The following is a 14,187-nucleotide window of genomic DNA, read 5'->3' as shown; positions in this document are numbered from 1 at the left end:
GAGCTGTATATTGACCTGGGTATGTGGCTGTTCCTCTGGGATAAGAAGAGCCTGTTATTTGATTAAATTGGTTGTAAAGATCCACTCATCTTCAAATCTAGTGTTTTTGGTGGTGATATAAGGACTTGGATATCTAAAGAAACTGCTTTTATGGCTTCCTGTTAGCCAGTGTGGTCAAACGGAAGTTTACTTTTGTAGCTGGTTTGGTATTTCTCAAGGGAGAATAACCTCCAGTTCTGGGGTATATCTGCTAAATTTCTAAGCAGTTTGTCCTGAATTTGGTATTCTCAGTTGTGTCCCACAAAGGCATGGTTACACTTGTGAAAAATTCACAGGTTGATGGATTTATGACAATCTGAAAGTACAAGACAATATTTAAAATATGAAAAAACATTTAGAAGGTGACTAATTTCAGGTATAATAAATTTTGTCTAAGATTCTTTGTCAATAAATTTTTAAGGTGACCTGTTAAGACTCAGGAATTTCAGCCCCCCCCCCCAAAAAAAGATTTATACTTCTGACAATATTAATGAGTTAGTAAATTTGGTCCTAATACAGGTAAATATTTTTCTTTTTCAAAAACATTTGATGTTCAAAACAAAATATTTGAGAGAGAAACATAAACATCATTTGAGGAAATACAAACATCAATACCTTTTAACAACTGTTTAGAGTCAACACTTGGATATGGAAATACAAAGCTGAAAATATTTGTTGCAATTTCTCACAATAAAAATCTTATCTGTTACAGGTCCAAAACCACATGTATTTCTATTTTCTCAAAAAACAGCTCTCTTTCTGATCTATTATTTCACACATGGTGTTTTTATTAAACAGAAGATAAAGAATTTAATCTTCCAAAAAGGAACCCATTACAACAATAAACATAATATATTCCTCTAATCATGGACTTCAAATGTCATTTCCTGAACTATCAGAAAAAACTCCATCTGTGAGTTTAGCATCAGACATCTGCGTCATCTTGAAGACATTAGTGAGCCACTAATATGCTGACAATAAAAGATGGTTACCTACTTTTTTGTAACTGTTATTCTTTGAGATGTGTTGCTCCTTCTCGGGTGCCGGCTGTGCCAGGGGCAGGTTGTCTGATGCAGCCTGGGAGGAACAATGGGAGTACGGAACCGGTACAAGAGGTGTTACACCCCACGGGTTCCAGTACTGCCACTGGACAGGCCATTGCCCCTGCCTCCACACCACAGGAGCCACGCTGGTCTCAAGGGTCAGTGGTGATTTGCCTTTTATAGGTAAGGGGCTGAACTCCCCTTGAGGCTTGGACCCTTCCCGTGTTAACTTTGCCCTTCCGGTGACCAGGGTGGAGCCATAGATGCCTGCATCTGCTGATTGAACCTAGTCGGTGACCGGTAAGGAGAGAGTGAAGATCGGTGCCTGTCCAAGGAGCGGTACCAGGGAGCCAGAGATTGTTGCCATGACTGGGAACAATCCCGCATGCAGGGGGATTGATGCTGGGAGACTGCCTAGGCCAGAGGTGGGCAAACTTTTTTGCCCAAGTGCCACATCTGGATATGGAAATTGTATGGCGGGCCACGAATGCTCCTAAAATTGGGGTTCAGATGCAGGAGGGGGTGAGGGCTCCAACGGGGGGGCGGGCTCTGGGATGGGCCAGAAATTAGGAGTTCAGGGTGTGGGAGGGGGCTCCAGGCTGGGGCACAGGGTTGGGGTGTGGGAGGGGGTAAGAGCTCCAGCTGGGGGGGTGTGCTTTGCGGTGGGGTTGAGGATGAGGAGTTGGAGGTGCAGGAGGGTGCTCCAGGCTGGGACTGAGGGGTTCGGAGGGCAGGAGGGGGATCAGGGCTGGGGCAAGGGATCGGGACACAGAAGGAGGTCGGGGTGCAGGCTCTGGGCAACGCTTACCTCAATCAGCTCCCAGAAGCAGAGGCATGTCCCCCCTCCGGCTCCTACACAGATGGGGACTGAGGCTACAGTGCTGGGATCCAAGGCCAGAGCAACGTGGACCGACACCTGTGGTCTGGGGATCAGGGACGCTCTGCTGCTTTAGGGAGTGGTCCCATAACTGGCTTGCCCATAGATGCCAGGGCCTTGGCTGGGTCCGTCACCTGGCTTGGCCTCTGTTGTGCCGGTCAGCCTGCTTGCTCTTTTCCCACAGGGCCGACTTCAGGCACAGATGACCATACTAGGGGCCGGGACCCGTTGTTGCTCCCAGGAGCAGGAGGCGGGTCTCTGGCTGGACTAGGGGGTCTGACCGCAGCAGTACCCACAAGCAGCTCCGGGGTGGCCATGTGGCCTGACAGGTCTTTTGCCCGAAGTCCCCTTTTCCTGCACTGCTGGAGGCCCATCAACTTCAACTGCTTCTTAGGCACCGGGGAGGGAGAATGGTGCCAGGAGGGTTCCGGTGCCAGTGATGAGCTGCGCACCAATCCAGGATTCCAGGCGTGGAGTCCAATCAAGAGGGACAAAGCACAGACTCCACAGGAGAGTCCTCAGGCAGATATCCTGCTCCTTCTGAGTTCAAGGATGAAAGTTTTTGCAGATCCTGCACTTATCCTTTCTGTGGGACTCCCCCAAACACTTTAAACTGCTCTTGTGGGGGTCACTAATGGCAATTGGCAGGCTGCACAATGAACATGGCTCAAAGCCTGGAGAACAGGGCATGCCCAGCTCCGAGGCAAAGTCCCAGCCTAGACTCTAACTCCTAAACAACTAACATTTAGACTTAGTTAGACCTTTAAGTTAACAACGAACAACAAAGGTGACAGAATAATGGATTGTAAGAACCGCTAACGCTCCTAAGAAGGAACTGAGAGGATGTAGGGTTAAGCAGTGCCTAATATACCAGCACATGAGCGTGGCATTCAAGAAGGCACTACAGCCAATCCTACGGATACCGCTAAGGCAAAAATCTCCGGTGACTGTGCACATGGGCATGCACAAACCTAGAATGGAATCGACATGAACAAGCACTCAAAGAAAAACTAACTATACACATTTGCGTATCACAATATAGAGAGGCAAGGATAGCTCAGTTTAAAGCAAGATCTTAACTCGGAATGCGAATATTCCTAACTTCCATAGCTCTACTGTATTTTTCACACATTAATTCACTTTCAAATTTCATGTATACCACTACCCCGATATAACATGGGTTTGCATACAATGTGATAAAGCTTCGACACGCTGCTCTGAGCAGCGTGTCAAAGGTGCCAGGCCGGGCCAGGACCAAAGGGTTGGATAAGGGGCAGAGGGTCTCGGCGGAGGTCAGGGGCTCCCCCATCCCCAAGGTCTGGGAGGCAGGAGCTCTGGGGTGGCATTTTGGGGGGTCCCGCAGTTCCAGAGTGGCCTGGGGAATTAGCGGGGGGCCTGGAACAGCCCGCTCCGTTTCCCTCACCCCAGCCCCAGCTGTGTTGCTCAGGGGAGGGGGTTTGGGGGAAGGGATCCCCCCTGCACGCACTGGCAGCAGCAGAAGCGGAGCAGCCCGGCCCCAGCCTGCTCCACTCTGCCAGCTCCCAGCCGCAGGACTCCATTTGCCGCCGCAGGTGAGTGCGGGACCTTTCCCCAATCCTCCCCCCAGCAACACAGCTGGGGCCGAGGCAAGAAAAGCGGAACGGTCTGGGGCCGCATCACTCCAATTCCCACCACAGATGAGTGCGGGAGGCGTCCTTTCCCCAACCTCCCCGCACTCAGCATCGGCTGGAAGCGGAGAGCCATGGCTGGGAGGTGGCGGAGTGGAGTGGGTTGGGGCTGCATTGCTCCGCTTCCCACCGATGCCAGTGAGTACCTGTCACGGGGCGGGGTGTGCGGATGGGGTCAGAGCAGTCAGGGAACAAGGAACGGGGGGCCAAAGCAAGTTCGATATAACACTGTCTCACCTATAACGCGGTGAGATTTTTTGTCTCCCGAAGACTGCGTTATATCGGGGTAGAGGTGTATTTGGCATATAGACTTACTGATTTGTAGGTAATGAAGTTTGAAATGATCTGTAAGAAAACAGCTGGCATTGCATGATGTTTTTACATGAATAAGACAATTTTAAACCAAATATTGCACAAATTCTAACACTAATCTAGGATTTTTTTAGGTCTGAAGTTTGAGATACGACCGAACATTAAATAATTAACCTATTACTTTACCACCTGAAAAGACTAACGTTACTGAATTCCCATCAAGGTAAGATGCAACTTATGAATACAAAAATTGTGGTCAAATTCACTCACAAAACTCTGCAGAGTATGCAAAGATATTTTTACATAAATTTTTGTGGATTAATTCTTCTCAAACATGAACAGCATGAAGAGCTGTGCCTTGTGGCAGAACTTGTTCAGAGCCCAATGAATGTAGCCAAGGAAGAAGTTTACAGACCTTTGCTCAACTTACAAGTAAAGCAGAGATAAATGGTATTGAGTAGATGCCAGAATTTGGTATTAACACTAATACAAATCAGCTGAGAAGATAAGACGAATAGTTTGTCTCAGCCAACTGGACAAACTACAGAGTTTTGCAGTTCCAAGGTACCAACTGAATCAAAGCTGCCATTTTAAACCTTTAAAAACACAAGCTATGAGACCAGGAAAAGCTTAAATCAGTTTTCAATTTTTGTGATGAGGGGATAGCTGGAGAAAGAGCAAACATTTAAAATATATGCAGGGCCTTATTTCTTCTGATGCAAGAATCCATGACAGCTACAATTAAATTAGGTTGATGTTTAATCTTTCCTTTAAAAATGAAGCAGACCTTGTAGCAGCTACTGATTTAGCACTCTAAACTCTTCCACTGAAATCACTCGTGCACAGAATTTCTGGGCTCCGACTCAAAAAACCAATTTATAAGTCCCCATTCTATCTCTGAAAATTGTATTAGACTATTTGTTTAGTATCAAACAGCAGAAATGAGGCCTCATTTGTATAGGTATACTAGTTCAACAGGGGAAAAATGTTATAAAAATAAATTATTCAAATTACACAACTGGATAATAAGATCCATTTTCACAAGTACAACTTTTAAATACATTTACAGTAGCAGAAATATACTCATTTCTTAATCCACTCTCCATACTTACCAACTCTGAACTAGCCCAACTGAAGGCCTGTTTAGCAAGTTATCAGGCAGCAAATTGACTTCTCTCATGGTATTAGCTAGCCGCACAGGAAGTTCTTTCCGTAGGAACATATATGATGTTTTCTCACATGCATTATCACGTCCTGTTAGAAAAAATAAAGAATTCTATTGCAATAGACTATGGTTTAGAATTTGCAACTCTAGAATGAAATAAATGTTTATCTTTGAAAACAAAGATCAATTAAAGTACCCTTAAGTCTCGTCCCCCTTTGATCCCTCCAGTTCCCTTTTTCAGGACACCACATTTATCTTTACCTCTTTAGCTCCTTTCCCATGTCCATCTGTCAGTACCCCTTCCAAAGCCCTCTTTCCCTCATATCTTCAGGTTCCACCTGTCTGAGAAGGTCCCGCCCCGAATCATTCTTCCAAGCTTTACCCAATCACAATTTGTCTCTAGTGCTCAAAACCTCTATCCCAGCCACACTCACGTGATTGAAAAAAACTTATTGTAAAAGAAAAACAATTTACAGTAATTTTCTCCAATACAAGGAGGCTTTTTTCTATTGCTTTTGTTGTAGAAGCAATTCCATAATAATTGTACTTCTTCAATGCTCTTTACTATAATGCTAGCACTTCTGCTCTAGAAAAGCTACTATTATTGTAGAATCATTTGATACAAGGATTACTTAGATTCCCTTTAAATAAGCATTAAATAAACTAGCCTATACAGGATAAAATGCCTACCTACTCTTCTAAGTACTACGACAGGTCTGTGTGTATGTATAAAATCTCCTCACTGTACTTTCCACTTTATGCATCCAATGAAGCGAGCTGTAGCTCACAAAACCTTATGCTCCGATAAACTGGTTAGTCCCTAAGGTGCCATAAGTACTCCTTTTCTTTTTGCGAATACAGACTAACATGGCTGCTACTCTGAAATCTGTATACAAAACTACTCGAGATAGTTAAGTCCCAGGCAGACAGCTACAAAAGGATCTCTCAAAACTGGGTTACTGGGCAACAAAACGGCAGACAAAATTCAATGTTGATAAACGCAAAGAAATGCACATTGGAAAACATAATCATCTATACATATAAAATGATGGGGTCTAAATTAGCTGTTACCACTCAAGAAAGAGATCCTGGAGTCATTGTGGATAGTTCTCTGAAAACATCCACTCGATGTGCAGCGGCAGTCAAAAAAGCTAACAGACTGCTGGGAATCATTAAAAAAAGGATAGATAAGACAGAAAATATCATATTGCCTCTATATAAATCCATGGTACGCCCACAATTTGAATACTGCGTGCAGATGTGGTCACCCCATCTCAAAAAAGATATATTGGAACTGGAAAAAGTTCAGAAAAGGGAACCAAAAATTATTAGGGATATGGAACGGCTTCCATATGAAGAGAGATCAATAAGACTTGGACTTTTCAGCTTGGTACAGAGATGATTAAGGGGGGATATGACTGAGGTCTATAAAATCATGACTGGTGTGGAGAAAGTAAATAAGGAAGTGCTATTACTCCTTCTCATAACACAAGAACTAGGGGTCACCAAATGAAATTAATAAGCAGCAGGTTTAAAAACAAACAAAAGGAAATATTTCTTCACACAACACACAGTCAACCTGTGGAACTCTTTCCCAGAGGATGTTGTGAAATCCACGACTATAACAGGGTTCAAAAAAGAACTATATAAATTCATGGAGGATAGGTCCATCAATGGCTATTTGCCAGGATGGGCAGAGATGGTGTCCCTAGACTCTGTTTGCCAGAAGCTGGGAATGAGCGACAGGGAATGGATCACTTGATGATTACCTGTTTTATTCATTCCCTCTGGGGCACCTGGCATTGGCCACTGTTGGAAGACAGGATACTGGGCTGGATGGATCTTTGGTCTGACCCAGTATGGCCGTTCTTATTTATCAAAGTTGAGTTGTATAACATAATTTTTGTGTATGTGTATATATATATATATATTCCTTAAGTTTCCTTTGCCAAGTCTCACACTGATGAATTGGCAGATCCACTAGGCTAGTTCTACTGCTTAACGATTTGTCAGTACGTAACAGAACCTCTTTAAACAAAAGTCTGTTTTTTATTCTCAACTAATACCTTGATCTACCTGCATACCCTCTCCTATATTTTTTCTAACATAAAATATAAGTTTTATAGATAACCAGTGGCTCCAGTAACCTAACCAATTTATATGCTAGCTTTACTTTTACACTTTTCATATTTTATGCAAGCTGGAAAGCTTTGGTTGCCATTATACATAAAAATCTTGCCCATAATCAGAGTTCAATTAAACATTTCAAAGACCTAAAACAAACACAGATATAATCAACACAAACATGAGGCCCACTTCTGCCCTCAGCTACACAAGTGAAGCTCAATTTCAGTTGCAGTCATAAAAGCAGAACTGGACTCCTTTTTACCAACCCACATTTTGTAAATTCACATACACATGATGTTTCCAGAGTGGTGGTTAGGAAAAAAAAACAAACTTAAATTGTAATATCATCAAGCAAATTTAATTGAGTAGAACCATACAATGCCATTTTTATAATCACTTTTTCAACTATAAGCACTTTTTAAACTGTACTTTATGAGCCTAAGTCTGCCTTTGTCCAGTTAAATTATTAAACCTTTACATTCCTATAAAGTCAATTGTGTTTAGTATTAGCAGAAATATTGAAAACTTCTGGCAAACTCAGTTACAATATTACTGTAAAGACAGCAACTTTTTGACTGTTAATATTTGCAATACCCAGGGTAAAAGATGCAGAAGGAAAACTAATTTCACAGCAGTGAATCTGTGGAACTAAGTTTCCTGGTTTAGCTCCATAGCTTAAAAATGTTTCATGATCAAAATATTCCTTTCAATTTCATTTCATTTCTAAGGTGAATTTTTAAAACTGTCATACTTCAAGACTTTGCTTTGGAAACTATTTATATTCTGTGCTTCCAAAGTCAAAGTTTAGTTAACATTGCTATAAAAACTGCCTTTTGCATTCTAATAGCAGTACTAAATAGGGAAAGCAAAATAAAATTAGGCCCTGGTCCACCAAAAAAGTTAACTCTGTAGTTATTGGGCTACAAAAGCTTTGTGCCATAGCTGGAGAAACCTATGAGCAAATTATTTCTGAATGGCAGCACTCTGTGCATCCTTCTCCCTATACTTACATACAATGGAAGTTGTGAACAGCCAGACTGCCATATCAGTATATCGCAACCTGGTTTCTCAAAGGGCTTTTCCAAGAATATCCAAAGAGAAGGCATAGTCAACACAGCCTGTTAACTTGTGAAGAGGGCAGAAGGGGGAGTGAGCTAACACGTTCTTTCCAGCTGTCCCGGGCCGCAGACTGCCCACTGCTGCTCTCAGGCCATGACTACTCTACCACTTTTGTTGGTATAATTTATGTCGCTCAAGGATGTGAAAAAACATACATCCCTGCGTGACATAAGTCAGACCAACAGAAACGCCAGTGTGGACAATGCTATGTCAGCGGGAGAGCTTCTCCCACCGACAGAGCTACCGCCACTCATGGAGGCAGTTTCATTATGCGACAGGAGAGTTCTGTCAGCATAGAGCGGCTACACGAGCGATCTTACAGCAGCCCAGCTGCATCGGTACAGCTGTGCCACTGTAAACTTTCTAGTATAAACTTGGCCTAAGAAAATTGAAATTTCCTTTGAGATTCCACTTTAATCTTAAAATGTATCATTTTACTGGATTCCCATTGTGTGAATAAACAGAAGCATTCATTGGAGACATCTGTGTCAAAATATATACACAGGTATTTGAAAGCAATGGTGATGCTTACAGACACTATCCTTCACTGCAGAGCTTAACTGAGTGATTAGGTCAGTGACTATGCCTATTTTCAGATTTCCCACCTTTCCCCAGGAGTATAAAAATCTATGGCAATATGCAAACAGACTGGGTAGGCTCAGACACCTGTGTTTTACTTGTCATGGGCTATAAGTATTCCACTATAAGCAAAAGAGAAATTGAAAGTGTCTTTTATGACTACGACCAACACACCTGCCTGCAAAATGAACCAAAAATACAAGGTACTGATTAAGATATGTTCAGGCAGCCCAAGAAGGGTTAAAAGCATTGCTATGCATATAATAACTAAGGTTTGCAATTTGAAAACCCCTCAAGCACATTGCAACTGGCACAATCAAGGTCACACTTTAAGGCAGTCCCATTATAATCAGTTGAACAGCACAGCATTCAACATCTGTTCACTGATGGGTACACTGGCAAGACAGCCCCCAATTGGGCTTTAAAACAAGCATTTGAGGCTTTTTTTGTGTGCTCATTTAAGGCATGTCAGTCAATGGACTGTTACGCTCTATTGGCATCAGTAATTATTGATTTAAGGCCCAATCCTGCAAATTCTTAATTATTTTACTCACATATGTTTTTGCAGGATCTGTCCCTTCAGTTACACATAAGTAAATTCTGTAAATGTTGTATTAGTCAGCAACTCTTAGCCACCAAAGTAACTAATTATGAAACTGTATCGTTGCTTTCAATAAGATACACTGATGATTAAGGCTGCGTGTCAGTCATGGAAGTCACGGATTCCGTGACTTTCTGGGGCCTGTGTGACTTCTTCAGCAGCCGGTGCAGCTGACTTCAGGGCCAGCCGCACCTGCTACTGCTTGGCCGTTGCCCCGCAGTAACTGGTCCCGGGCATTGCGGCGGAGCAACAGTAGCGTCCCGAACCAACCTCCCACCTGGAGCAGCAGCAGTCGGTGCTGCCACTCCTCCCTCCCCAGCAGCAGGGGGGGCGCCCGGAGCACACCCCGCACCAAGAGCAGCAGCAGCCCCGGGGCCCCAGAGCGCCCCACCCCCACAGAGAAGCAGCATCCATGGGAGTGACCCTCCCCCAGAGCAGCAGCATACCCATGATTAAATCGTATCCTTACTGATGATATACAATAGGAATCCTATTTTGTCATGTAACTTATTAGACTAAAAAAAAATCTTAGCATTTTGGCCCCCCATGTAACAACCTGGTATTGGTTTTCTCTGTGTAGCTACTTTAAAAAATTCCTGAAGAAAATGGGAAGGAAACTCAGGTAAGGGACAGGAGTTTTATTTGTCAATGAAGTGGCAGATTTGGCCCCCAACCCATAGATTTCTGGCCACCCTAAGGGGACAGAACAATTTTCATGTAGTCCCAGGACCTCTGCAGAGTTTCCTTGACTCCCAGCTACAGTCTCAGCAGCTGGGCTGCCATGCATCAAAAGCCATCCTCAAAAAGGAATGGGGAGGTAGGGAAAGAGAAAAGAGGGATTATTGCTCATCTGAGCAGCACTAACTGTGGATGTTATTCCAGACTGAAATCCCCACACACATGCAGGAAGCATGCCATGTCCAGGGGTTGCTCCTTAGCAGTTCCTTTTCCCATCCAGAGCTGCAAAAGGACATCCCACAAAGTCTGGGGCAATGGAAGAACACAGCTGAGCCATTAATCTTTCTTCACCATGGATCTGGCCCCTAATTTAGAGCATATTTTGTTACCTTAAACTCTGTGAAGCAGAGGGTAGGATATGGTCCATTATTTTATTCATAACCATCTTAATTATCACTACTGAAGTTTTTTTCTCCTGCTGATAATAGCTCATCTTAACTAATTAGCCTCTCACAGTTTGTATGGCAATTTCCACCTTCTCTGTATGTATATAATCTTCTTACTATATGTTCCATTCTATGTATCCGATGAAGTGGGCTGTAGCCCACGAAAGCTTATGCTCTAATAAATCTGTTAGTCTTTAAGGTGCCACAAGTACTCCTGGTTTTTTTGTGGATACAGACTAACACAGCTGCTACTCTGAAACCTGTCATTATTTTAGGGAATTACTTCTTAATACAGATATAAAACACTTTTCACAATCAAGATTGACCAAGATGCTCCCCAGGAACCATCATTTATTAAATTTCACAACCTTTTTAACATGTTCAAACTAAAACCAACCTTTGAAAATGAAATTTCTGAACTTATTGTAGTGTTCTTCAAACTTTTTGTTATACTGATCCATTTTTTCTTTAAAAAAGTATCTCATCTCCTGTCTCCTACAAGTATTAAGTGTTGTCATGGTTTTATTTTTATCACTACAGTTTAGCCAATTCACATACTTCAGGTCAGATTTTCGTACCAGTATTTAGTATTCTGGTATAAATATGGATTAACTCTATTAGCACCAACAGAGTAACTTTGAAATTACATTGGTGTGGTTGAGATTGGAATCTGATCCTAAATTTATAAAGCAGCCTCTTCTAAGGCACTACACTATCATATAGAGTTATAAAATATAATAAAGACATACCACCATGCTTTTAAGACTTCGCATGAAAGGAATAAATAGCAGAGGAAAAGGATGTCCAACAAAGAAAAAGCCAGGCATTGGGAGGGAAGATTTTAAACATGAAGGCGAACAGTGATCATATTTCATATTTTCCCAAAATGTGTTTAAGATTTTTTAATTGAATTGTGTAGAAGAGTTGAAGACTTGGTAGATTTCAAGGAGGAACAAATTACAATGGTATAGAAAGGTAAACCACATGTTACCATAAACATAGCTCTTGTTATAAAGTTACTACTCAACAGCCTGCTGTTTTCATACTTGAAGTAATATATCACAAATACATATTTATGTTGTCTTGTTAAATTATATGAAATTAAAAAGCATATATAGCTCTGAGGAGTCATGAATTCCTGCCTAGAAGATGCTAAATTACAAGATATCAAATTCTGCTGAAGTGTGATAAGTAGAACTGTGTTTGAAGAAAAACAACAGAATCTGAAAGTCACTATTAGGGATAAAAGAAAGACTGCATCCTAAAAATATATTAGTGAGTAACTTTATTCACTTGAGTAGTTCCCACAATGTAAGTAGCTGGTTGGGAATTTTTCAAACCGGTTTTTGCATTGGACAATACAAATTCATCAACACAAACATTTTACAGAAAAAGTTTCTGAGGTCCAGGAAGGAAATTCTGATGTGAAATTGTCTTTAGAATAGCCATCAGGCCCACGTTCAAGTCCCAGCTCTGCAATTCTACCTCATCCCAGATAAATACTCAAACTACCAGGTTACTGGCTATCAGAGATAGCGGTCATTCATTGGGCAAAAGAGAGAATTACTCTATAGCCTGGTGATTAGGGCACATACCTGGGCTGTGGAAGAATGGCAAAGCACAGACTTGAACCTGGGCTTCCCACATCCCAGGTGAGTATTCTTATCACAAGGCTACTGGATGGGTAGATCTCTCTCTATCCCTCCCCTCAACCTCCCAATGCAGAATGGGAAAGATTTTTGAAATCTGAAAGTTGTGCAGCACAGAAGAACTGTTTCCCATTCAGCTCTAACTCAGATGAGTAAAGAGCTTAACTGTTTGAAGAAATGGGACCTAAAAGGAAAAAAGCCTCAGATTTAGGATCCCAAAAGCTATGGGATCCACACAGCCTCATGCTTGTGCACAGATAAGTGATGAATCTGATACCAAGGGAGGGGAAAGAGTACACAAATATTCAAGTAGGGAGTTATGACAGCTGGTACATGGATTGTTAGTGCTTTTTAACAAAATAAATTTAAAAGGTAATACCGTGATCTGTATCAAATTCTTACTTTAGTATTAAATCCACCATTGCCTCAGCTATAGGTTATTAATCCTAGCCTCACATTTCTTGTTTGGTATTTTCATTTTTAGATTTTTTTTAAGATTTATAAATTAAACTCTTCCCCTTTCATTTTTTGTTCTTGTCTGTATTTTTTAAATTATTTTTAGCTGTCACCTTTTCATCTATGTTTATTTTTGTAGAAGCTTAACTAGTTTATATTCAAGTGAATACAAGTGAGTTATCCTCAAACTCTTAATCAGATTTTACTTTCTCTAAGTGATGGATATACCTTCTTTGAATTATTATTTAATATGTTCCTTAATGAGAAAGAACTTTTGTACAGAAGTTATAGTCAAAAGCTGAGTTATATGTACATATATACATATTTCTAACTTAACAAGCACAAGTAAAGTGCTTTTTCCACAGAACAACAAACAGATTCCAATGTATTGAATAATGTATTTCTATTAATCAATCAATCTCCTCATCAGAGGAATTCGGTCTGCTAAGGAAGCATACATCTTCCTCATACTGACTGACTGATTCTGGTTCTGCATGGTGATAACTCTCTTTCACCCCGGTGGTGGGTTTTTTTGGTGACGAATAGTTAAGTACGGAGAACCTCCCATGTTTTAGTCACATGTTTATTGATTAAGCACAATGGAACTGTAACATCTAAAATTGTTGGTTCAAGACTTTTCTTTTAAAGTTACTCACTCTTTAAAAACACGGAACCCCCATGGCTACTTTAACTTACACTGGGCACATTTTGGCCCATTCAGCTGCCCAAAATCTGAGGGTCAGATAAGTGGTATAAAACCACATTTGCTCCCCACCCAGCGTCCATGCCTCACTTCACCAGCTATAGCTCAGTATGAAAAGTCCTAAGACTTCTGACGTTGTCAGAGGCCAAGACATTATTCAGTTAGACAATTCAACTACTTTTTTTTATATTATTTTTAGCTTTCACCTTTTTCATCTATGTCTATTTTGTAGGAGCGCAACTAGTTGGTATGCAAGTGAATACTACTAGTGAGTTATCCTCAAAACTCTTAATAAAAGGCCAGATTTTATGTATACCAGACAAAAATTAAGAGTCCACTAAAAATAAATAAATAAATATTTTTGGGAGGGAGAACATTCTTTCAGCAGTTTTTTAGTCCGGAAGTGTCAGTTTTATAAAGATTTTAAAATACCATTTCAGATGTAGTCAAGCTGCTAAGATATTCAAGAATCTGCTTCAGAAAAAAAGGCTTCAGGATCGTACATCAGAAATGCATTGTATTAAACGTGTTTTTACAGATCCCTGCATGTTTAATTAAGAGTCTGAAAATAAAACATGTGCAGAGATCCCTACTGAGGAATTAGTAAATGCATTGTATGACGGTTGCAGCTCCTGTAGAGAATGTAGAGCGGTGAGGTAACAGTGTTGTGAATTCAGCACTTCTGTTCTTAAAACGTCCCCTCATTCTAAGTACTTATAGTGTCCC

General features: G+C 41.4%; 1 protein-coding gene across 1 annotated transcript in view; it reads right to left on the bottom strand.

Moving 5' to 3' along the window:
• Window positions 1-14,187, bottom strand: part of PDK3 (pyruvate dehydrogenase kinase 3) — an 87,222-nt gene that overhangs the window by 50,030 nt on the left and 23,005 nt on the right. Inside the window, exon 2 of the mRNA XM_077816960.1 lies at window positions 5,051-5,192. Within this exon, the coding sequence (XP_077673086.1) occupies window positions 5,051-5,192 (142 nt within the window). The remainder of the gene's footprint in view (window positions 1-5,050; window positions 5,193-14,187) is intronic.

This window comes from Eretmochelys imbricata, chromosome 1, assembly GCF_965152235.1.
Source record: "Eretmochelys imbricata isolate rEreImb1 chromosome 1, rEreImb1.hap1, whole genome shotgun sequence".
NCBI lineage: Eukaryota > Metazoa > Chordata > Testudines > Cheloniidae > Eretmochelys > Eretmochelys imbricata.
Note: the sequence above shows the minus strand (reverse complement) of the source record. Positions and strands in the feature narration are given on the sequence as shown.